Below are 26,851 nucleotides of genomic sequence, written 5' to 3'. Positions count from 1 at the left end.
AAGATATAATGTTGTTTTTCATTCTTCCTTCATTTTCTTGATCATTAGCTATAGATAAAATCCACATAAACTTGTGGTTTCAAACTTTGGCTCAAGAGAATATAATCACTCAGCGTGGTGGCACAGTCTGTAATCCCAGCATTTGGGAGGCTGAGGCAGGAGGACTGCCAAGAGTTCGAGGCCAGCCTGGGCTACATAGTAAGCTCAAGGATAGTGTGAACTACTACAGAGCAAGACCCTGTCTCAAAAAAAAAAAAAAAAAAAGAATGTAATCTCTGAGCATGCCAAAAAGGTCCAGGGCCCAAACAATGTATGATGTCCAGACCATGGGTGAGGGCTTGGAAAAACCTCAGCGTTTCAAATCAAAAACAAAGCCACCTAGAGAGTAAACAAGGACCTCCTAGGTCAACACAGAGCTCATTTTCCTTGTAGAAGGATAAGATCCAGGGCCAATACAAAGTCCAGAGCGTGGATGAGGGGCTGAAAAACCTCAAGCCTCAGACAAACTAAATGGAAGACATACATACACTTAGAGAGTAAACAAGAACCTCCTAGTCTACACAGCCCACTTTCCTTGTAAAAGAACAAAGACGTTAGAAAAAGGAAAGGATATTCCTTGAAAAATCCATTAGTCACATAAGTGTAACCTGAGAGCTCACTCAGTGGAACTGCCACCTTGGCACCTGCCCATCTTCATACCTGAAGGCGCACTGTCACTCCCTCTGAAAAATCGATCATTTTGCAAGAAGCTCTAAACTGTAAACAGCCTACATGTCTGAAATTTTGCGTCAAAGACACAAAAACTCAAGGTGTGTTGCTGGTTCCTCATGCTGTTAGGATCCAGCTTCCCAGGGACAAAACTATTTGGGTTTTTTTTTGTTGGTGCCGGGAATGGACCATGCACGTGCTGGCCATGCACTCTACACTGAGCTACACACCAAACTATTTATAAGTAATTAAGAACAGCCAAGGATCAGTGTTTACAAGCCCAGAAAGAATCAGAAGATGGAGAATTTCTCTGGACTCTTATCTTCCTCCAGGGAGTAATGGTAAAGTCTCTGGCCAATGAGGAGCAACCTAGCTTTTCAGCTCAGAAGTGAGCCCTAACTAGGTAAAAACATCACCTGTGTTGTTCCAGCCACTCCTACATAAGTTCCTAGCATAGTCCTGGGCACATAGGAGGATTTCAATGTCATACATTTTAGGGGAATATGGAGGACCATGCAAACAATCCAATGCATCAAGGTGGCCCTGCTTCTAAACAATGGTATGAGATCATTCAGGAAAAACAACACAGCGGAGTCCTATGCTGGATGAAACTACTGACAGCTGTTAAGAGGCACAGGAACTGGGACTCTAATAGACTGATCTCGCCAAATGTATGGAGGCAGGTGTGCGCATGTGTGCGTGTGAGGGAGAGAGGGAGAGAGAGAGTAGGCTGTTCCTTGACCTCTCCTGGGTCACTGAGGTGTTACCTGCTGACAAGACATGTCCAAATACGACCTCGGACACGTCTTCAGGAGCTAGTGTGGCCCTTTTCAGGACTTCTTTGATGACAGCTGAGCCAAGGTCGTGGACAGGCACAGTAGATAAAGCACCATTGAAGGAGCCTACAACAGAACGGTGGAAACAACGGACACGTGAACAAACTTGAGGACATTGCAGAAGCCACCACGGGTGCTGGGGCCGGTGGAATGAGCGCCATTTGGAAAGGTCACGGAGCGGATTCATGAGGGCCCATCATTCCCAAACGTAAGCCACGGATGCTCTAGAGGGCCAGGATTTCAAAACTACGGCACTAAGAAGCTGGAGGCCTACCCGTAAGTCGTTTGACCAGCCGGACCAAAGACCATAGTCTGACAGATGGCGCGGCCAGAGCCGGCCAATCAGGGGTCCTCGCCAGAGAGCGCTTCCCGACATCACCCAATGAGAGAGTCTAGCCTCGCAGTCGCTCCACCACAGGGAGCCAGTCCGAGGACGAGGGGCGGAGCGGGCCCCTAAGGCGAATAGGGGGCGGGGCCGCAGAGAAGGGCGAAGCCAAGTGCTCCAGGGTCCTGGCGGGGTCCTTTGCTCATCCCTCTCCCACATCATGCAGATCTGGCCCTCGGGATAGGCGGCTCGAACCCCGAGCTGGGCCCGCCAGCCACTCACCTATTGCGGTCCGCGCCGCTGAGACGATGACCACGGGGTCGCAGCCTGCACTCATTCTGCCTCGACCAAATTTGCCGCCGTTCTCCGTCAGCGATGCTCGAAGAGTGAAGCAACGCACTCAAGCGTGGCTTATAGGCCGCGCTGAGGGCGGAGTCGGAGGCCACCCCGCCTCCGCCGCCCCCCCCCCGCGTGGCTCTCAGTGCGCAGGCTCGAGGCCGGAAGTCGGGGGAGCGAGGCGGGGGAGCGAGGCGGGGGAGCGAAGCGGGGGGCGGGGTCAGGAAGCTAGTGGTTTTCTGGGCCAGGGTGGGTGGTTTGGGGATTCGTGTCGCTAAGAGGTTCCCTGAGTGGGAGGAGGGTGTCCGGCGGAGTGGGCCTGGGGGTTCTTGTACCGAGGGGAGGGAAGGTTCCAGGGTGGGTGTCTGGGGGTTCCCTGAACGAAGATACGGATAGGGTGCTGGCTTGGAGGGCAGGATGTTCTCTGGGTGAGGCAGTGTCCGAGGTGGGATCTGAGGATTCTAGGGGCCCGAGGTAAGGGCCGGGGGCGCGATGGAGCCGCGGATCTTAGACGCGCACACACCCTTCAGATCTTTATCTGGGCCCCCAGTGTTGTAGTACCTTCTCTCATGTTTTGGGTTGTTGTTTTGTTTTTCTGAACGCAGAGAGTGGGAGTGACTAAAGAGGATCTGCCCTTCAGCCCGGGACTCGAGTCCCACTGGCAAGAATCTCCAGTGGGAATCCTGCCAACTACAGGACTGAGGACATTTCCGATGTGTCCTTTTGCTCTCATTGGCTTTGAATATTCCTCCACTTTTTGCCTGGGTGCCATAAACATCTTCTGCCTCACATTCCCAGAGACAGCAGCAGGACTGTCCTTTTGTCCACATCAGAAGTTCTTTTGTTTGACTTGACAGTTTAGACAATGAAACACTAAAGGTATGTAGTGATGTCACTTATGTTTAAAACACATTGTGACTTCTTATCCCCAATCGGTGAGAGTCGGAATCTTTCTGAGCCGTCTAGTTACCTCAACAACTGGTGCCAATTCCTTTTGCAGCCTCAGCTCAGGCTCTTTCCCTCTGCACACCTCCATGGCCTGCTGCAGCGGCTCCTGCTGTTTTGAAAGGATCTCCATCCTGTTTGCTTTCGACGCTGCCTACTCCCTAGGAAGGAAAGGGTTTCAAGGTAAGCATTGCAGTGGATTAGGAGGGAAAAACTGTTGACAAGCCTAGAGACTCCTCCTGAACTTTAAAATAGACTGAAAAAATCTTTAGGTCTTAGGAACCCAACTGAAAACTTTGTAGAGATGTGGATGGATTAAATAAACTGGAGAACATAATTTAAGTGTAGACTCTAGAGTTAGACCATGGAGGGGAAAAAATTGGATAAGTGTTTCCCTTAAGAGAAATCTTTAGAGTCTGGAATCGGGATGGGATCAGCGATCCTTTCTGCTAACTTAGCAGCACATGTATAAGTCTCTTTCTGGTGGTTTGTAATGTGTTCCCTATAGGAACTCAAGCAACTTTTATCTGTTTTTTTATTTGTTTTTTGAGACAGGGTCTTGGTTTATAGTTCAGGCTGGCCTTGAACTCAAAATATAGCCCAGGCTGGCCTCAAATTCTTCGGTGGTTCTCCTGCCTCAGCCTCTTGAATGCTGAGGCCTCTCAGAGTGCTGGGATTACAGGCACGTGCCTTCTTCTGTGAGAATAGTTTCTTAAATTACATCTAGATCTAGAATCATATGCTACTTTGGCTGGCAAAGAGGAGTTAGAAAGAAACCACTATAATCTCCAAGTGCTTATGAGGAGCCACCATTTTATCGGTGCTGCAGAACTAGGGTGTCCTGAAGGGGCCTTGCAATCATTCTTGTTTTTTCATAAACAGAGGTGTAGGAGTCCAGGCCAGGCTTTACACCCAAGGCAGTATTCACCAACTTGCCATGCAGCAGATTCATCACTTGGTCTCTGTGAGGGGAGCAGTGAATCCCCAGTACATTTGCCGTGAGCTGGGAGCGGTGTGCACCAAGGGTAGCTCCACACTGCCTCACCACAACTGCCCCATTATGGGTCCAAATCAGAGGTAATGACATTAACCTGGGCTGTAAAGTGTTACTTATAACCACAGGGGTAGATGAACTCCTAAAGGGAGTGTCCCCCACCTCCCAAAAAAAGTACAGAGAAAAACCAGTTTATTCACATGAGAAATGGAGAACAGCTGTGGGAAAAATTACCAGAAACAATGACTCTGCATTGTTTTGCAAAAGTGTCTCAGAAATTAGAATGATTCATCTACATCACACATAGGTGAGATCGGGACATGATTTCACACTCCTGTAATCCCAGGACTCTGGAGGCTCAGGCAGAGGATCTCAATTCCAAGCCCATCCTGGGTTACATGTGAGTTCAAGGCTGGTCTGGATTATATAATCAGACCCTATCACAAAATAAAAGATCAACTGAGAGAACAAGTTCATCTGTTGAGTTGTTTGCAACCAGAACTTTTTATTTTTTGAGACAGTGAGACACGGTCTCACTATGTAGCCCGGGCTGGCCTTGAACTCACAGCAGTCCTCCTTTCTTACTCTCTCCTGAGCGCAGGGATCACAGGCGTGTGCCACTTTGCCAGCTGCAATAAGCACTTTTACATATATTAAACTCTTCCCAGCATCCACTGAATTTTGTTAAGATCTGGCAACTAAGTTGATCCTTCGAGACTTATTCCTCATGTGCATATGTTGGTATTTCCTTCACAGGCCAAATCAATTTCTCCCCCTCACTGGGATAAGTGGGGCCTCACATATGCTTGGCTGAAGTGCAACAACTGATCTACTCCACTAGCAGCCAGATTACTTCTAAGAGACTACACTTAACTAAGCCTGTGACATTAGCCTTCATCTTTACCTAAAATCTTCATAATTTGCATTTTTAAAGTTATTGCATTGTTATTTTGTGTTACTGTTTCCAATTCTTAGCACAGCAATCATTAAGACTGATTGTAGGGCCAGGGATTTAGCTCAGTGGTTCTTGCTCCTGCCTCACAAGTGCACAGTCCCAAGTTCAATCCCCGGTACCAAAAAAAAAAAAAATTGATCAATCGTAGGGGCCAGGGTTTTGGCTCAGTGGTGCTGTCACCTGCCTCACAAGTGCAAGGTCCCGAGTTCAATCCCTGGTACCAAAAAAAGAAAGAAAGAAAAAAAAGACTGTAAGCTGGACATGGTGGCACACACCTGTAACCCCAACATTCAGGAGGCTGAGGCAGGAGGATTGCTGTAAGTTCAAGGCCAGCTTGAATTCCAGAGCAAGGCCCTGTCTTGAGAACAAAATACAAAAGACTGATTGTGTTCTCTTACATGGTGGCCCACCCTCATGCTATAGGGTGTACTTTTCTTACATTTACTTGACCCAAATTCGTTCTACAGAGCCTGTTTCTTTTTCTACCTTTAATAGAAGTTTGCTACCATTAAAAACAAAACAAAACAAAATTTGATTGTGAGCTGTAATCCCCAGCTCAGGTACATTTCCTCTTATTCAACATGAAGGGAAGCAGAGTAATAGTAGTATTTTAAGCCTTGGCTTTTGGGATCAGAGTTGGTCCAGCTGCCAGCTTTGAGGTGGATGGATGTCCAATATTTAGCAACCCTTTAATTAAAGCTATTGTTTCTTTCAGCAGAAACCAAACAGAAAAGTAAGAATTCTGTTTGGAGTTGTCTGACAGAGATTGTCATCAAGACTGGAACTTAACTTTGAGATGAGAATAGTGGCTAATATTTATCGGCAGTCACTACAGTCACTATGACTTGGCACCAACTATGAACTGAGTTTGTGTCTCTACCCTCAAATTTATGTTTAAGCTCTACTCCCCAGTGTATTAGATGAGGCTTTTCAAGAACAGGATGGCAAGTGAGACAGGTGATTTCTGTGGCCTGTGGGGATACAGCTAGAAGGTAGCCAGCTCTCCTTCCGCAAGCCAGGAAGAGGGCCATCACCAGGAAACACACTGGCCAGCAAATCAGATTGGTCTCACATTTCCCAGCCTTCCTAACTGTAGAAATAAATGCTGTCAAAAAAGCCACCCATTCTCTGATACTGTTATAGCAGCTCAAGCTAACATAGCACTGTTACATGGACTTTACACCACTTAATGCTCTTTTATGAGGAAAACAAAGTGAACCAGGGAGTTTAGTCTGCCCAGCTCATGGAACAAATGTGTGGTAACGTGCAGGATTCAGACCCACTAGCTAGAAGCCATTCAGTCTGTACATGACTTGTACCTTCTGTCTTACCAGCAGTTATACCAGAAATAAAACATCCACTTCCAGAGAGGGATGTACAATCATTAAGTGAATAGATTATTCATCAAGGCAGATTCAGCAGCCACATATGAAAATTAGTAATGTCACATTTACAAGTCTATATATAAATCTACTCATAAGATTATATTACTGCGGGGCAGGGATTTAGCTCAGTGGCACTGTCCTGAGTTCGATCCCTGGTACTGAAAAAAAAAAAAAAAAGATTACTGTGGGGCCAGGGATGTAGTTCAGTGGTTCTGTGCCTGCCTGGCAAGAGCAAGGTCCTGAGTTCGATCTCCAGTACCCTCCCCAAGAAAATTACAGTACTGGTTGAAAAATTAACAATGATTACATAACACCAACAGGATAGAGAAATTCTATTTTCATTTATATTGGACAGGTCAAAAGGATATAAAGCCATAAGAGTCAAAGCCTAGTATTTGATAAATCAAGGGAACACTATTTTAGTACACACGAAAATGTTTAATGATATACAAATTTACTTAAAATTTTTTTGTATGGAAATTTTCACGTAAGACCGCACAAAAATTTGAGTAATTTTTTTGTAGTCCAGGGGCTGGTACTTTCTGAGACATGTCTCCAACAACAGGTCAGTATTTTGGGAGTTTTTATTTTTTGGTATGGGGGGTTGAACTCGGGACCTTGCCCTTGACAGGCAGATGAGGTGCCACTGAGCTAAATCCCCAGCCCCACAGGGGAGTATTCTTTTTATCAGTACCGAGGATTGAACTCGGGACCTTGCGCTTGTGAGGCAGGCAGCAGAGCCAGAGCTAAATCCCTGGCCCAGGGCAGTATTTTTAATACATCATTTGAGACCATGAATGAAAGCCAGCTAGACAAGCAAAAAATAGAGTAGTTATTTGCAATTAAGTTGTATATGTTTATTACATGTATATGTATTGTAACTCCACTTCTGAGGATCTTTGAGGCTGTTATGTCTAAACCAACTGATTTGTTTTCAGCAGAAATGTTTTACATTAACCATATATGAAGAACCATATATTGAGTCTAAAGACCTTGATAATTAATTTTTGTTTGGAAAAAAATAGATCAAACTTTGTCAGTCCTACACCTTAAAAACATTTTCTCCCAAAGGCTTACTATGTAATATACGCAGATAGGTTAGTAAAAACCAGTAGTACTGGCCAGTGTTTTAAAACCAACAGCACTGACTGCGCAGATAAACTAAATACCTGAAATCAAGTCACTAAAACTGCTTTTTCAATTAAAACCTAAAAAGGACTTGGGTGACTATTTCCTTTAGAAATTCTTATATTTTCAGTATTTTATAACAATTATTTTTGTATGTCAGGAAAAAAATTTAAACTCTATAACTTTTTTCAAAACAGGACAAATCAAGTGTGCACAATCAAAATTGACAAATAGGGCCAGGGATTTAGCTCAGTGGTTCCGTCGCTTGCCTCACAAGCGCAAGGACCCGAGTTCAATCCCTGGTACCAAAAAAACCAAAACAAAACAAAACAAAAAACTGACAAACGGAGTAACTTAAATTTCACCTTTGTGGTATAAGAGAATGAGAAGAAATTCAGCTGGGTGTGGTGGTGCATGCCTAAAATCCTATACCACTTGGGAGGCTGAGGCAAGAGGATCCCCCACAAGTTCTAGGCCAGCCTGGGATACACTGTGAGTTTGAGGCCAGCCTGAACTACAAAGCAAGACCTTGACTCAAAAAAAAAAAAACAAAAACAAAGTCAGCAATTCAATGAAAATAAATGACAAATGTCAAACACAAAACAAACCAAAAACTAATGAAGTTATAATAAAAATCTTTATTCAGGTTTGGTCAGTACAGGTAAGATATACTGGAGTCACAGAGCAATATGCATTAACAGGATACAACAGTTCATAAAAACTGAGTAACTATGCACACAAATTTCTTAAACATTCAGTTACCTAAAGAGAAAACGCACAGATGTATGGTGGGAAAAACTGTATCTAACATGGGAACTACTATAGGACTCCATCAACAAGTCCAACTTTTAGTGAAGAAAACTACTGTACTGGGCACTCGGCAGTCATAAACCCACATCTACTCTAACAAGTCTGAATGGTGCAGAAGTATATAACAGCATGAGTAAGAATGCCCTTACACAGCACAGGTTCTAGAGACACATTTATACAGACATCATTGTGTTATACTTTAAGGAAAGATTGCCATTTACAATTTCACATTAACTCATATAAAAATAACTTGACCCTACACAAAATGTCCTTTTAGCAACATTCAGAGAAATTAACTGGTACAATTTCCAATGTGGCAAAGGTACTGAAGCCCCCCCAAAACAAAAATAAACAAAAAACCCCAAATGAAACAAAAACACACACCCACAAAAAGGCAAGTTGTGACAAAAGTATGCATTAATTTTCTGGACAGTATCTTCTCCCAAATTAAATGACACTGTATAAAAATTTGCTGGAAAGAAATATTACAAAACTGAACCCTGTACATTTACACTTGAGTCCAAGCCATTCTGAACATGGCGGGAACCCACAGTTCGGTTACCTTTCCCACTCACTGCTTTCTCCTCTTGAGGGTCATGATTGGAGTCTGTGTCATTTGAGTGGTGTGTGAGAGAGTTTTCACTGCCCGTGGGAGAGTCTACACTTTCATACCCCACACTGAGTTGGTTTACGTAACCACTACCTCCTCTGCCAGTTCTCTCCTCTGAGCTGTTGGAGGCCTTATTACCACTCCCTGGAGAAGAAGGAAAGCCATCCTCAGTTGTGTTCCCCTCCCTGTGAAATCCAGACCCAGACGTCCTCTGACGGGAGGAGCTGCCGTTACTTGGTCCATTTGCCAGACGACTGCAGTCTTTACTTGTGGCCTCCACCTGTTCTACAGGTTCAGAAGATGTAGTCCTGCTGGTGCTTGGGGCGGAGGCTTGAGACTGCTGCTGTTGGTACTGAGCCAACTGTTGGCGAGTCTCTTTCAGTTGCTGCTGAAGAACTAAAATGGTGCTCTGCATACCCTCTACTTCTTCGTCAAGTTGAATGATGAAGTCATTCAGTTCTGTGCAAAGGAGAGTCAAACCTACTTTAATGTCTTGTTAATGCTTCATAGTGATCAAGTACAATTCTAAAACTACAATAATATATTTTCAATTTTTACTTGGAATTTTAAAGTAGTCATTTAGGAATGAGTTTTTTGGGGGGAGGAGGGGGGAAGCCAGATGCTTCAACATCAAATAACTTATAAAGACTTAAAATTGATTCAAAGCTGGGCATGGTGGCACACACCTGTGATCCCAGCACGTGGGAGGCTGAGGCAGGAGGATCACCACGAGTTCGAGGCCAGCCTAAACTACATAGGGAGACCCTCTAAAACAAAGATTCAACTCACTCTTTTACATACAACTGATTACAGCCTAGAAAGTTTAATCCATGTTTTTCCTGTGGGCCCAACATGGCCAATCCCTTCACTCCTTACCTTCTTAGCCAGTGTCTTAGCTCCACAGCACGTTTAGTCCTTAGGACACTGATCCTCTAGTCTAACCCTCCAGAGGCCTATGCTCTAACCAAAAACTTCCACATACAAAAACAAATTCACATAAAATAATTCTTGGAGAGTCTATACAAAACCTACTTAACATCTTTATAAGTAGTAAGAGCTAAGAACTATCTTTTAAAGGGGCTGGGGATTTAGCTCAGTGGTTCCGCCGCCTGCCTTGCAAGCGCAAGGACCTGAGTTTGATCCCCGGTACCAAAAAAAAGTAGTTTTAAAGATATTACTGATTTTCTTTGCAATTAATCATACTAATTTAGTATCAGTATTTGCAATGTACTGATTCTCAGCTTAAATTTTCAGTTTTTTAAATGTAATTAAATACCTACATTTATTGAAGATCATGGGGTGGTTAACAGGGAAAAGGGTGAAGGGAAAAAGAATGAAGGAAAAATGGACTCTATAAAGGGGAAAAAAGGCTAAATTTTCAGTTTGGCTATGTTTCTTACTATTAATTTTCACAAACAGAAAAAATAGCACAGATGCAGATATACTTGCCCAAAAAAGGATGGAGAATAATTTTGGTTCCCTCAGCAAATATAAATATTAAATCTCTTATTCACCGAACAGGACCTTAATGTAAATCAATTACATTATTTTCAGACTGGCCTTGAATTCAATGGCAAGCCTCCTGCCTCAGCCTCCCAAGTGCTGGGATTACAGGCATGTGCTACCACACCTGACAAATTTTTATATTTTAAATACAGTGTCTTTTCCCTAAAAACAAAAATCTTACCAAGTGTTTGAAATGTTTCTTTCCTAATTTTATATAACCACAGGCAGAGAAGAGTACGTACAGAATCTAACCTATAATATTCACACTTGGCAGGTTTTATAAAGCCAGTGCAAAGTTAAGCAAATTTTTCAAAATTTGAAACCCCTTACCATCCTGACTGCTCTTAAGCTCCTCACTATATTTCTTCTGTAAAGCCAACTCTGCTTCAAGCTGTGCAATACGGCCCTGGGACAGCTGCCTTCCAAGCTCCTGGTTCTCCTGGATAAGCATTCGACACTTCGCCATTAACTTTTTGCCTGTTTGGCTGCAAAGGAAAGAGCCAACCATCACAAAATGTAGACAAAACCCTATAACCTTCTTTGGTTACAATTATTACAGCAGTAAATATAACATGAACAGAATTTAATTACATCACAGCAGATGCCAATCTGTATTTACCACCTTTCCAGGAACATGTCCTCCTCCTGCATTTCAGTATTTTGCCAACACAGCAGCAAATTGAAGTTCTAAACAAATCATGCCCAAATAGCCATTTTTTGTTTCTATCACTTTAAGTATGTATTTTCATTCCCAAATACAACCTGAAATACAACCAGGTGTGGTGGGATATGCCTGTAAACCACTCACTCTATGCAGCTGAGGGGGGTGGATCACAAGTTTGAGACCAGCCTGAGGAACTTAGTGAGGCTGTCTCAAGGTTCTAGGTTTAATCCCCAGTACAAAGTAACAATTTAAAAAAAGAAACAGACAAAACACACACACACCTCGAATACACCAGTATTAATACAGCACTGAGATACTTGAAAAGATACATGTACTAGCAATCATAGATATATGTTTAAAAATATCTTCTCTAAAATATCTGTAATATCCAAGATGTATTTATTCTCACTGGATAGATACAAGGAGTCCTCTTAACAGGTAGTTCTCTGGTACATTCATCTTTCATACTTCCCAAGAACATGCTATTCCAATAAATGAGGTACTTCCAGTATTTTTGGTTTTTTCCTTATTTTATGGCACTATGGATTCAACCTGCTCTAGGAAAGCATTCTACCACTGAGTTACATCTGCAGGCCCTTTTCATTTTTTGAAAAAAGATCTTGCTAAATTGTCTAGGTTGGCCTTAAACCTGGGATCTTTCTCCCTCAGCCTAAGTAGCTGGGATTATCAGAACACATCACCATACCAGGAAAACTTTAGTGTTATTAGTTCTTAAGTCTTAAAATTTTCTGGCCAGGAATGTAGCTCTGTGGTAATACCCTTAGCCAGCATGCACAAAGCCTTGGTTTGACCCTTAGCACCACATAAAAAGGGGAGGAGGTGTTCTTTACTTTCTACTCCTTAATTCCTTTTTTGGTGGTACTGGGGATTTGCACAGCTATATCCTCAGCCCTTGTCATTTTTAATTTTGAGACAGTGTGGCTAAGTCATTAAGCTGCCCAGGCTGGGCTTGAATATGTTGCTCCTACTGCCCTGGCCTTCCACAGGGCTAGAATTCCCGGGATGTGCCAGCACACCCAGCTTCTTTTTTAAATGGCGGTAATGGTGATTGAACCCAGGGCTTTGCACTGAGCTACAATCTCAGCCCTTTAAAAAAATTTTCAGACAGGGCTGGGGATTTAGCTCAGGGGTTCCACCTCCTGCCTCACAAGCACAAGGTTCCGAGTTTGATCCCAGGTACCAAATAGAAATTTTTCTTCCAGAAAGCGTCTTGATAAGCTGCTGAACTTTACAGGCTATGCTCTAACTCACAATCCTCCTTGGTCACCCTCCCATAGTGCTGAGATTATAGGTGTGTGCTACAATGCCCGGCTTCATGTAACTTTTGTTTTGTTTTTTGGTACCAGGGATCGAACTCAGGACCTTGCGCTTGCGAGGCAGGTAGTGGAACCAATGAGCTAAGTCCGCAGCCCTCATGTAACTTCTTTATGTGATTAATATACTGTTGAGCTGCCAAATGGACATTGGGGCCTAAGTTTTTAAAAATTTATTATTGATATATAGTCAAGATTTTACTGTTATAAAACCTCACCCATACATCACAAAGATCAGTAGTTACTTAACAAATGCAAATATTAACATGGAAATATCTGACAAACTACAAGTATCATGCCATCAATACATTTATTTCCAAGTGCTATAGCCATATACTATAAAACCTATATACATAGCAAATGCAAAAGTATAATTCAAAGCCCAAATAGTTTAATAAAACTTTACTGCCTTTTTTTTTTAGCCTCAGCAATAGCTGAAATTATTGTTTTTCAAGGGATATAAGTATATAATTGTGATTTGCATGGGGAGAGTATGACACTCTTGTCATTGTGTTCAGTCCATGACCTTCTTGGTTAAATACATTTCTTTTATTCTAGTATTTCCTTCTTCTAGTGGGCTTTTACTTGCCTAATACATTACACTTCAGAATAGATGATACCATCAAACCTTAGAATTTTAAAAATGGGAGTTTTTCGGCAATTCTCATTCTTTCAAGTAGTGCTGTAAGGTTGTTTTACCTGTACTTGTATATAATTCAACAGAAGGTTGGTAATTGGGATTCCTTAAAAAATCTGGTAAAGTAAAACCTGCTCAAAGACATCCTAGTGGCTTGAAACCCACTGTGTTAGCAGGTGATAAAGGTTAGGGTTAGGCACAGGCACAACAATTCTAATCGGTGGTGTTCTTCATTGCTGTTGCAGCTTCAGATTTCCCCGTCTCCCACGGGCATCCTCAGATATTAGCCTCCACTGAATAAGCACTTCAGAAATCAAACAATCAGGAAATAAGATAGACATCATCATTACAGTGCAATCCCTTCCATTTGGCTGCCCTATGCTCCAACAACTCTTTCTTGCAAAGCACACAGCATTGGCATTTTACAACTATCCTTAAAATTCTCTCCCCGTTTATAGGAATTAACTAAAGATTAGGAAAAAATTGACAATTGTAAAATACATTAATTTGTGACCTGATTTAACCTAATACAAAACCCTCAAAACTACTGAAATAAAGGTTTGGTTTAAAAAGTCCTTTTTTTTTTCTTGAGACAGGGTCTTGCTATGTATTTCAGGCTGCCCTTGAACTTACATCCTCCTCCAGTCTCAGCCTCAGGAGTGCTGGGATTACAGGTGTGTGGCACCACACTTGGCTAAAAAGTCATCATTATGTAATGCCTGCTCTAAGATAATCTTATCATTTCTAAAAACTAGTGATACCTAAAACAAATCTTGACAAAGTCTGATTTCTTAAACATTCTGTAATTTTGTTTTAGGTTTTTTTTCTGGTACTGGGGATCAAACGTGGGACCTTGTGCTTACAAGGCAGGCAGCGGAACCACTTAGCTAACTTCCCCAGCCCTGTAATTATGTTTATTAATCATCTCATGTAAAATTTGTGTTGTACTCATCAGATCACAAAAAAGTGAGGGTGGGGGTGTATACAGTAGTAGAGCATGTGTAAAGTCCTGAGTTCAGTCCCCACCACTGCTGTCCTCCATCCCACAAAAAAGAGCTGAAGATGTAGCTCAATGATAAGAGTAGTAGCTCAGCGATGAGTGCTTACCTGAGATTGACTCAGCACCATGAATGAATGAATTAATGAATGAAAAGAATTACAAGTAAATGTTTCAAAAATGAATAAAGTGTTACTCCTTTCATTCAAATGTTTTTGGGATATTTTTCTAAAGTCACAAAATGCCCACCAAGCAGTGTCACCTCTCTATAACCCTAGCTATTCAGGAGGCTAAGGCAGAAGGATCACAAGTGTAAGGCCAATCCTGGAAACTTTAGCAAGACCCTGTCTCAAAATAAAGAAATAAACAGCCTAGAAATCTAGGCACCTAGGGTGTTCCAGGTTTGATGGTTTGATCCCCAGTACAGAAAACAAACGTAACAAAAATACCCAACCCATTTCTAAAACCAAATAACCCACAAAGCAAATAAATCAGGAAATACTTCAAGAGAGCAATTTGTAAAAAAGAATGAACATCGTATATTATCATGGTAAAGGTAGCAAGATTGTTTTAAAGAGATACATAAAATTACCTAAATGATTAAATGCAAACTGAAAACTGCCGAAATACTGAAACACACCCTGTAAAAACTCTAAAATGTATCATAAAATATTTTTAACTACTGGACAAGATAATTTAGGGAATTTTCCTCCTTCAAAACAGAAAAATACGGGCTGAGATTTAGCTCAGTGGCACTGTGTTTGATCCCCAGTGCCAAAAAAACCCCCAAAACAATCCCAGAATAATAGTGAAGTGTAAGCCCCCCAAATCTTCTATTTGAATTATTTATTCCACATTGAATATTACTGACTGAACATTACTTGTTCCAAATGAGTGATATATTTATAGTACCTGATGTTCTCTGGTTTATATATAGCCTAATTTTACAAAACAACCATTTGTAGATGATTAAATTATGATTAACAGATTCTATGTAATAATTTAAAATGTACTGTAGATGTACTAAAAAATGCTCCAAGGTGGGTGGAGGACAAGCTGCAAGTTATCTGTATGAACAGTGTAACATGTTTATTAACATACATAAAATGATTATATATATATGTATATACACAAATGATCTTGATACCCAAGAAATTTAACACCAGTTACTGCTCCTGGAGAGGAGAATGTGGAAGGTAGGTAGAGACCACATCCAGGAGTGACACTCATCTCTCATATCCACTTTTCTCTGGTGTTTCAATTTTATACGTGAACATTATCTTAGGAGAAAAGCTTAACAATAACAAGAATAAAAGACCATGGACCTCTAAGTTGACTGGCACCTAAATGGCTAAATTTGACTCTAAGTTAATGATGCATTTTATGAATTACTTTACCTGTTAAAAATATATTTAAGCCTTTGCTACTATGGTTTTAAAAGGCATGAAATAAATACAAAACACTTAATATGGGCATAAGCTAATTTCAAACACATGTGCTTACTTACCCTCCAAACCTCACAAATAGTGAGAATTTTAGAGACGTATTTCTTGAAGTCACATAAATCGCTTCTTCAACCCACCCTCTCCCACAATCAGTTCCCTAAGCACAAACATACAAGATACTTACAATTGATTTGAATGATTAAGAGAGAACTTAAGTCAACCTTGTTAAAAATGCACTTAAACGTTGAGACAAGCTGGAACATTTATCTTGCACTCATCTTAGACTTCATTATCACCAAGCAAAAATTCAAATTGGTGACTTATAGAATGATCTGACGAAAAAAATTCACCTCCAGGACTGGATGGAAGCATGAAGAAAATGCCTCATTTATCTAAATGATCAAATGAATTTGCTAGAAATGGTCACTATACCTTGTTTTTTTCCCAATTCATAAAAATGTCTCACTTAGGGAGCCCACAGTTCCAACACATTATTTCCCCAATCTTCTGGCAGGCACCTTGTGAGACTGTCCCACATGCTATTGCAATATCCTGGGACAAAGTGTCAAAACGTAACGAGTGTCAAGTCTCCTTGTTTTTTATGTACCAGCCGGAATAAAGTAGGTCTTTTAAAAATGAGACACTTCTCCTTCACTTTGAAGAGCACAACCAATTTTCCAAAATGAATCTCTCTCCACAGCACCCCCCCAAATTAAAATGTTAAAGAGTACAACAAAATCATCATAGTATTCCTTAAACTTAAAAAAAAAAAACAACTATTTCAAGGCACATTTAATTTAATATCAGAAGTGTTAACACAAAAGGCCCAAATACAATGAAGGAACACATTCCCCCATTAACACCAAAGACAACGCTCTTTTAACATGTGCCTGTTGAATGAGATGAGGGTTTCATAAAGTTCACTACTGAAAAAAAATTATGCAGTGAGTCTCATCACAGCCAATATCCTTATACAATCTAGTTGTGAAATGAATGTTTATAATGCTTTCAACAGTTTAAGCCTGAAATCTGATACCACTCCTTCATGTTTGTACAGTCCTTGGTTAAGATTATCTACAGTTTTTGAAACCATTCAAAGAACAAACCATTGATTAAAACGATATTAATTTAGGCTCTATTAAGTAATATAGAGCCCTAAGGCTAAATGGTTAAATATATGTATTACTTTACCAACATCTATTATTTCTTTTGTGACTATTCAAGTTGGTTCTTAGCAAATAAACCCTTTAAAGGCAAAATTCACCTCATTTGAGTTTTGACCCAGAAGTTCAACAACAATCACGAAGTCCACAGTCTTATTGGCAAAACTGATATACAGTGTCTCTAAGTCACTATGCTCAAGGTTAAGAGCGATGCATATTCCGTTTTTACATTTAACTGGAATTTTACATGTTCAATTCATGATTTGAAATCTCTAGGTTTTCAATCCTCCAAACTGTCTGAAGACACAGTGTGCCACAGACTAAAGACTTCTGTTTCTCCCTCTATTTTCTTCAAACAGAAACATTTCTCAAGTGTCTACATGTTCTAGAAGGGGAATTTTTCGAAGGTGGCCTCTTCTTCGGAATAGTCCGATGGCATCAGGCCTCTGAAGCAAGGGGAAGGGGAAGAAAAAAAAGCTGAAACACAAGGTTCATCTGGTAAGTTTTACATTAACCATTACAAGCTGGACAGTATAAGAATGTGGCTTTTTTTTTTTTTGCTCAAAAAGTCTGAGTCTTGGTGTGCAAACGAGTACTTGGCTGTCCCACCACAGCTTTCTCGTAGTGGGACTGTCAGGGAAGTCTTGACTGGGGAGTATGATTTGTTTACCTATCAGGCGTAAACTTCCAGGCACTCAGTTCATTTTGGGCTTGTTCCAGTTTGTCTTTAGTCTGTTCCAGTTCACCTTTCATTTTTAGGAAAAACAAGTTGATCGCTGGGTCTACCATTGTTGATCTCAGTTGGGCAACACTCGGCTGCTGGACTTGCTTGAGGTACTGGATTTGAGTCTGTGCAAAGCAAAAGAAACGATTACTACCAAATCAAAGGAAATATGTAAGAAAATGGGGAAAATGTCCCTTCATTAACTTGATTTGCCAGCTCATTTATTAAATCCTATATCCTATCATCTTCAAGTTTTCCCTAGGGGGTAAGAGCTCTAGCTCCATGGCACAGCACATGTATGCAAGACCCTGGGTTCAATCCTCAGCACAAAACTAAAAAGAAATGAAAAACCTCTAGTACAAGTAAAATTTAAAAAAACTAATTTACTTAAGAATATTCATATAGGAATTGTGTCCATCTGATTCTATTTCCATACTTGGGGACTTTCTTATCTTTGAGGCAAGATCTCACTATGTAGTTCAGGCTGCCCTTGAACTCTATGTAGCCCAGGCTGGCCTCGAACTCAAAGCGTTCCTCCTGCCTCAGCCTGCCGAGTGCTGGGATCACAGGTGTGTGCCACCATGCCTGGCCCATACTTAGGACTTTTAAAAGCCAAAGAAGTACCCCCACCAAAGTTTATATGTACTAAAGATGCTGACACTCCCTGGGGAAAAAGAAAACGAAGCTTAAAATATCAATCATAAAAAGAGCCAGTGACGTCTTAGCTCATTTAATTTTTGTTCATTCTACATAAAAATTCCCCTAAAAATACACCGGATACAAAATTATATTTAAACATATTTGCATTTCATAAATTAAAGGTATATAGCTAATGTAAGTTGTGATGTAACTTTGTAATAGCAAAATTCAATAGCACCTTAAGACAAATATGTAATTCATTTTTTTCCCTTCTGAGTAATTTGAATCACAGAATTATAAAGCTGGAAGGTACTGACCTAGTCTAAAATACAATTTTTGAGAGATTAAACATCCCGCTTGCTCAAGGATACAGTAAGGTCAGTGCCAGTACTGTAACTAAAATTCAGCTCTCAGGCCTCCTGATTCCAGGTCTAGAGCTTCTTCCACCATTTTAGAACCCCTCTACTCATATGAAACCTTCAAATTCGATTTCAGTTTTACTATTTTACTAGCACACTAAAAATAACTTCTAAAATATGAAATACAGTTGTTAGCATTTAATCCATCACTTTTTTCATACCAAAAGAACTGTTTCAAGATCCGGCTCCACACTAAGGCTTAAATAGGATAAAAGTTAAAATTTCCTACCATACATTTAAAATAAGGCACAAATACATTAAGTGCACTGAAAATATTTTTAATTACTGTTTCACTGTGCAAGCAGAAATGTTCAACTTAATGGAGATTTTAAAAGTGTAATTCATTTCAAACAAGTACAACTGCTCAGTTATACTTATGGCTAACTACTAAAATAATTTAGCCAGGTGTAGTGGCGTATGCCTTTTATCCCAGCATTCAGGAGGCTGAGGCAGGAAGATTGTGCCAAGTTTGAGGCCAGCCTGGGCCACATAGTGAGTTCAAGGCCAGCCTGCACTATACAGTAAGACCCTGTCTCAAAAAACAAAACAAAACAGATAATTTAATGCAGGAAGAATAAAGCATGTCTGATAGTATATGTCATATGCTGATAAACAAATAAAACAGTGTCTACAGTTTGCATTGTCCTAATCAATACTTTTTGGTCATGTAAAGAGAAACACAGATGACTAGAATAAATTCCATGTGCTAGGGAAGAGAACACAGAGTAAAGTATCTTAAAAGTTTTATTTCCAAGCTATTCTGAGGTGACTTATAAATGAAACAGAAAACAGGAAAGCCAATCCTAACACTGAGGAAGTCGAGGCAGGAGGATCGTTTTGAGTTCAAGGCCAGCCTGGGCCACACAGTGAGTTCAGTGTGAAATGCATAGCAAGACCTTGTCTCAAAAAACAAAACAAAAGGAAAAATAGGAAAACCGAGGAAAGCAAAACTGATTAATTTTTATTTATAAACACAGAGCTAAACAAGTATTATAAAAATCGAAGATGGGGCCAGGAATTTAGGTCAGTGGTTTTGCCGCCTGCTGCGCAAGCGCAAGGACTCAAATTCGATCTCCAGTACCAAAAAAAAAAAAGCCCAATAAAAATCGAAGATGTAGCTCTGTGGTACAGCGTTTGCCTAGTATGCTCAAGGCCTGTGTTTCCATTCTCAGGATAAAAAAGAAAAAAAAAGTCAAGATCAGTAGCTATTTCTTTGGCGTAATTAGGACCTGGGTTCATTCCCAAGTACCACAAAACAAAACAAAACAATCCCAAACACTACCAAGTGACTTGGCAAAGACAAAGAAGAAATAAAGAATTATATAAGTAAGGGCCAGGGGCATGGTTCAGTGGTAGAGCGCTTGCCCAGCATGTAATGCAAGACGCTGGGTTCAACCCCTAGCATTACATAATTAAATGTTTAAAGAGAAAGTAAGTATGTCAGGCAAACAGAAGACCTATACAGAAATAACAGATTCCTAGAAACGTATTTTATTTTTTTACACTTAGCAACACTGAAGATAAAAGTGGCAATTCCTTTTTCAAAGGTAGAATACAATCCTTACAGTATTTCTTCCATTCTCAAGGGAGTAGGAAGAGAACTCTCCTGACCCAGGTCAATCCCTTCAACTATGTATTTGTTTAACCTACTCCGCCTGCCTCCTCTGGAACCTTTATCTCAACCTTTCCACCCTTTGAATTCTCTGTCTCTAAGCTTGCATTTCATAGCTCCTCTAGAGTCTAAACATTTTCCAAAATGTCTCTCCTTAAACTCTCTCAATCTTGTATAACTACCACCTAGAAACTCTTAGTATTAATCGAATCTCATTAAAGAAAAAATCTTAGCCATGTCTCTATTTGACATAGCATCTGCTGTCAACTGCAACCCTGCTCTGCCCCAACCCTCAACTGAAATAGGTTTCACTAAAGTGGCCCTAATTGCTAAATCCAACAATTTAAAATTTGAATTCTACTGAAACTTACTTTTGCCTTTAACATTAACAACCATTTTCTTTACCTCCCCCCACTACCGGGGATCGAAATCAGGACCTTGTACTTGTGAGGCAGGTGATGGCACCACTGAGCTAAAGCCCATTTCTTTACGGGGGGGGGGGGGAGTAGAACTGCATTTCCTCAATCTAATATTATAGTCTGCTCTTCTTTCTTTTTTCATTTTTGGTACCAGGGATTGAACTTGGGACCTTGCACTTGCGAGGCAGGCGCCGGAACCACCGAGCTAAAATCCCCAGCCCGTCTGCTCTTCTTTTAAAAATCACCTTTTTGATAGGCTCTACCTAGTAGCATCATCCTCAGCCACACAAAAGACAAACGATAATCTGTGACACTTCCCTAAATTTACTCATTCCTTCCCCCAAAGTCGGACCAAGTACGTCCTATTGATTGTACCTTCAAAATACCCTATGACCTTCCCTGCCACCACCAGTGGCTTTGTTATCACATCTGGACTTGTTTTTTTATTCCTCTGGACTATTTTTAGAGTCTTGCAACTAGTTTTCTTGTTGCAGACTTATTTTTTTCTCAAATGTATCCTTCATACTCAAGCTAATGATCCAACTAGATGCTTACCTGATCAACCACATAAATTTCCTGCTTAAAAATCTTTTGGTGGGGCTGGGGCTAAAATTTAGCTCAGTGGTTCTGCCGCCTGCCTCGCAAGTGCAAGGTCCCCGATCCCCAGTACCCCCCCCCCAAAAAAGGGTGACTAAACATTACCCACCCAAGGTTTTGTCCAGGTGTAATGATCAAAACTGCCACTCTGTGTAGAACATCTGGAGATACTAACCCGAGTCAACAGCAGATTATCTGAGCAACTGGTAATAACTGCCATAGCCTGCCTTGAAAGTGCAAGGTCCCGAGTTCCATCCCCGGTACCAAAAAAAAAACCTGCCAGATCTACAGTATCAAGAATAGCAATCAGGAAGAAGGAATTTATGACTCTAGTGATCTGCCATTTACATTCTCCCAGGTACATTCTGAAAGATTCTTTTTTTTCTTTACATAAAAGTGAAATATGTTAGGCCGAGGATTTAGTTCAGTGGTTTTGCCACCTGCTGCGCAAGCACAAGGACCCAAGTTCGATCCCTGGTACCCAAAAAAAAAAAAAAAAAAAGTGAAATACGTTAAGGTACCAATTAGTAATGGTGAAGAAAGAAGTAGCAGTAGCAATGAAAATCAAAACTGAACTCATAAAAACAAAGGAGAAAAAATGGTAATGTAAAGAAACGAGAGGCTACTCTTTAACAAAGTAAGAGGTGAGGAAGTCATTTGCAAAAGTCAAAGAAGGAATAGGAAATGCAGACAATCTCTGAACAGAAAGTAAAAGGATTATGACAAAGCACTAAAAAACATTCCACTGAGAGAAGAAATAAGACTGTGTCTACATATTTTAAGTGTCTCCAGGGACCAGAACAATGACTCACACAGAAGATTTTAATAAATCTTGAAGCAAATGGATAGCAAACAAAGAGCTTAAAAAGACATCCAGATTTTAAAACTAGAAACAAGAGTGGAATGGCTAAGATTATCAAAAAGGGCATTAAGACAGACAAAGACAGATGATCAAACGTCATGAGATTTCAGATCTCTGTAGACATGGCAAATAGTATGCATGAAAGTGCTAATGATTAAAAGCAGAAGTTGCTGATGCTAGAACGAACAGTTTTATGCAGAGGGTCAAGAGTAGAATATACTAGTAACCCTGTCCAGACAGTGGACATTAAGCAATAAAGATGATTTTTTAATTGATTATACCCCCAGATTATGAAGCAATATGAATAAATACCTGGAATGGTTATAATAATTCTCAGCATAAAAATTTCAAAGGATGCTTTCTTGCCCACAAAAAATTTTTTTAATCCAGTAAGACACTCTGTATGAGTTTAGCTTTAGCATATTTACAACCGAAGTGTATAGAACTTTAATAAAATATACACTTACAGTCACCATTAACATAAAGTATTTCAAATTGACATGTAATAATTTGGATTAATCTCTCTCAAGTAAAGGCTTACACAATTTGAAATACTTACAGTACACTCTTGCATCTCTTGTTCCTTGGTTGCTAGTCGCATTACAAGGATGTTTTCCCTACGTGCAGACTCTTGCTGTTGCTGCTTTAGCTTTTCTTCAGATTCCCGTAAGCCAGTTACATCATTTGCTGATGATTGAAAGAAAAAAATAACAAAAAATTATGAACATAATTTCAAGGCCAAACTGAGCTAACCAAAAAGAAAGTTCTATTTCAGTCAAAATAATAAAAAACTGCCTGAAAAAAATTCAAGTCTCTGATTTTCATTCTATTTTTAAAACAAGGATTAGTTTCTGATCATGAAAGCTTCTTTAGGAAGCAATGGTAATACTGCTTCACACTACTAACACTAGTTTGAATTATGGGTTTTTGTTGTTGAGCCAGGGTCTTGCTCTGTAGTTCAGGCTGGCACTGAACTCACTATGTCTACAGTATTCAGAAAAATGCCAATTAGTATTTTCTAACCCATTCAATATAAAAATGCCTACATGTATATAAATAACTATATGAACTAGTGGTTAAAGGTTTCATAATGTGGGCCAGGGATTTAGTTCAGTGGTTCCACCTTCCACCGCCTGCCTAACTACAAGGACCCAAGTTTGATCCCCGGTACCAAAAAAAAAAAAAAAAAAAAGCTTTCATAATGTTCACAACTTCTATAAATAATTCAGCTATGTATTATTAAAATTTCAAGGCATTAAGCTTTTGAACTTGGAAAACTATACTTATAAATAATGTACTTTTTAATACAAAGGGTGTATTATTTGAATTCAATGAAAAGTGACACTAAAATTGTTTAGAATTATTTCTTTTATTGGGTTTTTTTATTTTTTGTGGTACCAGGGATCAAACTTGGGATCTTGTGTTTGTAAGGCAGGCGGTGGAACCACTGAGCTAAATCCTTGGCCCATTAGCGGTATTTTTTTTTAGCAGATTTTGAAAAAACTTTATATAGCTATACCCAAATGTTACAATTTAAATCCTCATGAATCTATTACTGGTTACTTCTACATACTTTCCTTATATGTTTCAATTCAAACCCCTAAGTAGGAAACAAGCATGGATCAAGAAAAGTTTGCAGTAGTTTTAAATTATCCTAATACATGCTCTCAGAACCTTGCACTTAGCACAAGGTCCTGAGTTTGATCCCCGGTACCACAAAAAAAAAAAAAAACCAACTAAATAAAATAAACAAAAAACTACATTTGCTTTAGTAAAGCCAATTATCCCATTTTTTACAACAATCTAAAAAGAGATGACTATTCAGTCTTTAGGAAGCTAAAACTCAAACTTACAGTTAAGATCTGTGTACTTGCCCTCCAAAGCTTGAACATAGGCTTCATATTGCTTCCATCTAATGAAAAAAATTCATGTCAGCTATTACACTGAAATTGCTTTTATTAAATATACTAGAAAATCATTCATAAACTTATAAATTTAGGTACTCCTGAGAATTCTGTTGCATTACTTTGGGGGGGGGGGGGCGCGGTTTACTCAAGATTGAACTCAGGTCCTCAGGCTTGCCAGGCAGGCACCGTGAGCTATATCCTCGGCCCCACTGCATTACTTTTAATTGAGATAATTATAAATATAACTTAACCAATAATAAATTATTCACCTCATTATTCCTTCTCAATTTACAGGAGACAAGTAATAGGAGACAGAAAAGTCTGAGAATATACTGAGCTTGGTCTTCCAGGTGAGATCATATCTCAGATTAATTTTTGTATTATTGACACATGGATGGACAGTGCCTAGATTACAGATGTTGAATAATAATCCTATATCACCTTCATATATATTATCTGTCTAAAATAAAAGGCATATAAGATATACATATGCCTATGGCTCTTCTGTGAAAATACATGATTCTCTTTAAAAACACTTATCATTTCTTTGTGTTCAGAACCTTCAAATGTCTCTTCTAGTTCTCTGTAACATAGTATTAATTTCTGCCTATAAATAAAGGAGAAAGCTGGGTGTGGTAACTCATGCTTGTATTTCCAGCACTCAGGAGGCTAAGGCACAAGGATCTAGAATTCAAGGCCAGTCTGAGCTCTATCAGACCCTGTCACAAAAAAACAAAAAAGACCCAGGTGTGGTGGTACACGCCTGTAGTCCCAGCACTTGGGAGAGGGTGAGGCCAGCCTGGGCTACATAGTTTGAGTTCAGGGCTGGGGATTTTAGCTCAGTGGCATTGCGCCTGCCTCACAGTGAGTTCAAGGCCAGCCTGAAACATACAGACAAGACCCTGAAAAAAAAAAAAGTAAGAAAAAGAAAGAAAACAAAAAAACCCCCAAAATTTAAAAAGGGACCAGGCATGGTGGCTCATGCCTGTAATTCCAGCACTCTGAGAGGCTTAGCCAGAAGGATTGCAAGTAGCCCAGCCTGGGCAACTTAGCAAGACCATCTAAAAATAAAAATTACAAAAAGGACTAGGGATATAGGTCAGTGTGAAGGTTCTGGGTTCACTCTCTAGTACAAAAAAAAAAAAACAAAAACCTAATTGGGAGGAACAAGCTGCATATGCTCTCAGGATGTGAGGGGACTTTTCTTCCTTGTTTTAGCTCTCTACCTGAAATATATAGGTTATTACTTCCTCGCAATTACTGCAGATGAATAATAAACTTTTCCCAGTTGCTTATGTGTTAAGCAACCTCCAACAGAGAATACTGTGCCCTGAATATCTATTATCCTGCTTCTTAAGAGCTATGTTTTCTAGCTGCTCTTCCAATTACAGCTAATTAAAATTTAATTTTAAATTAGAAAATGATTTTATTATCAAGGTATGCTACAAGATTATAAAATTATAATATAATGAGCAAAAACATACTTCACAATAAGCTAATCAACTTCCTATGTAAAGATTACTGTCCAGCCAAAGTGATGCTCCTTTATATGGCCTCTGCACTTAAGGATACATACAGGAGTTTATCAAATGTCTGGGGATGAATAAAAGTCTTCTGTGGAGGCTAAGTATAAAAGAACTATTTCAAAGGAATAGAAAACTATAAAAGCTTATGAAAGAACATATTAAAAGAACAGAAAGTACAAACTGGTTAAGTAGTTGGTTTAAAATCATGAGGGAATTAAAAAGAAAGAACTCACTTAAAAGGCTTAAATGAGAATTTCCTAAAGGCAAAACTGAGTGATTTGGAAACCTTAAAGATTATTTACTGTAAAAATTTCTACTATGATTGTTATTAAGATTACTCTTTTTGGGCCAGGAATTTAGCTCAGTGGTTCCGGTGCCTGCCTCGCAAGCACAAGGTCCCAAATTCAATCCCTGGTACCAAAAAGAAAAAAGAAAAAAAGATTACTTTTTCTCCCTAAGGTTAAATCAAGAAAAAGACCAGGGAATCAGTGTTTCGAAGCCACTATGAAACCAGCCTGAACAACACAAACACAAACTCATCAAAAACAAAACAGACTAGCCAGAGGAATTATCCAGAAAGCAAACTAAAAGGTAAGGAGTGTACCTTATCAAAGTACAAAAGAGCCATCACACCATCTGATGGCTGGCCATGTATCACAAGCAAGTGTCTTTTTGACAGGAGACGACAGGAATGATATTTTCAATGGAAACTTTCCTATTCATGGAACCACAGCAAAGAAAGCTAGAACTCAAGGCCAAGGAGTGTACTTCAGTGGCAGAGCACTTGCGTAGTAGGCACAAGGCCCTGGGTTTAAGCCTTAGCACCAGAAGACAAAGCCCTGAAGTCCATAAGTGTAGCTTAGTACAAGTGAAGGAGGAAAATTACCAAACTCCAAGAAACAATGAAATACATCATCTTGTCTACCTAACATGCAAAGTATCTCTCTCCCACTCAGCCTATTAAAATCGTTTAATTCTTCAAATAAAACTTCCTTGAAATTTCTAGAGAAAAAAGTCACTGACTTTCCAAAGGTTGTCCTGGAAAATATTCATTTTAAGGACAGGGATGTAGGTCAGTGGCACTGTGCCTCCTGGCAAGCTCAAGGTCCTGAGTTCAATTCCCAGTATCGGAAAAACAAAAACAAAAAAATCCCAACTATTAATTTTATCTAAAGTTATCAAGTCAAAAACTTACTAACCACAATAATAAAACACAGAATATATTTAAATTATAACAAACACTACATAAAGTACCACAAAGTCGTACTTGACAATATGTACTTCTAAAACACTTATATGATAGTCACAGAAATTCAAAACTAGAAGTAATCTCAACCACTCCAATTTGTACAAGAAAAAATGAAGGAC

At 39.8% G+C, this 26,851-nt stretch overlaps 2 protein-coding genes and 1 long non-coding RNA gene across 9 annotated transcripts in view; 1 reads left to right on the top strand and 2 right to left on the bottom strand.

The window, feature by feature from the left end:
- Acat2 (acetyl-CoA acetyltransferase 2) overlaps nucleotides 1–2,334 on the bottom strand; it is a 21,975-nt gene extending 19,641 nt beyond the window's left edge. The window contains exons 1-2 of the mRNA XM_004869021.4: nucleotides 2,152–2,334; nucleotides 1,476–1,610 (exon numbers count right to left, since the gene is read on the bottom strand). Coding sequence (XP_004869078.1) covers nucleotides 1,476–1,610; nucleotides 2,152–2,206 — 190 coding nt within the window. The 5' untranslated portion in view covers nucleotides 2,207–2,334. The remainder of the gene's footprint in view (nucleotides 1–1,475; nucleotides 1,611–2,151) is intronic.
- LOC101713104 (uncharacterized) lies at nucleotides 1,608–26,851 on the top strand. 3 transcript variants are annotated; one of them, XR_002390620.2, is made up of 6 exons: nucleotides 1,608–1,820; nucleotides 2,096–3,084; nucleotides 3,206–3,333; nucleotides 4,901–24,307; nucleotides 25,943–26,074; nucleotides 26,163–26,849. It is a non-coding gene; the product is annotated as an uncharacterized LOC101713104 (long non-coding RNA). The 3 variants fall into 3 exon arrangements; XR_002390621.2 differs by lacking the exon at nucleotides 1,608–1,820 and adding an exon at nucleotides 4,033–4,227 and having other exon boundaries at nucleotides 2,332–3,084; nucleotides 26,163–26,851; XR_015441579.1 differs by lacking the exon at nucleotides 1,608–1,820 and having other exon boundaries at nucleotides 2,332–2,679; nucleotides 2,811–3,084.
- The window catches only part of Wtap (WT1 associated protein), a 30,568-nt gene continuing 11,947 nt past the window's right edge, over nucleotides 8,231–26,851 (bottom strand). For 3 of the 5 annotated variants that reach the window (XM_021247779.2, XM_004869023.4, XM_004869022.3), the window contains exons 4-8: nucleotides 23,904–23,962; nucleotides 22,610–22,737; nucleotides 17,449–17,627; nucleotides 10,869–11,023; nucleotides 8,231–9,491 (exon numbers count right to left, since the gene is read on the bottom strand). In XM_021247779.2, the coding sequence (XP_021103438.1) occupies nucleotides 8,908–9,491; nucleotides 10,869–11,023; nucleotides 17,449–17,627; nucleotides 22,610–22,737; nucleotides 23,904–23,962 (1,105 nt within the window). In that variant the 3' untranslated portion in view covers nucleotides 8,231–8,907. Of the gene's footprint in view, nucleotides 9,492–10,868; nucleotides 11,024–16,389; nucleotides 17,225–17,448; nucleotides 17,628–22,609; nucleotides 22,738–23,903; nucleotides 23,963–26,851 lie in introns of those variants that run through there. The other 2 variants (XM_087188149.1, XM_004869024.4) reach the window with 1 other exon arrangement.

Source organism: Heterocephalus glaber, unplaced genomic scaffold (assembly GCF_053883595.1).
Source record: "Heterocephalus glaber isolate CG9 unplaced genomic scaffold, H.glaber_assembly_v1.0 deba00001523, whole genome shotgun sequence".
NCBI lineage: Eukaryota > Metazoa > Chordata > Mammalia > Rodentia > Bathyergidae > Heterocephalus > Heterocephalus glaber.
This window is presented reverse-complemented; position numbering and strand designations above follow the sequence as displayed.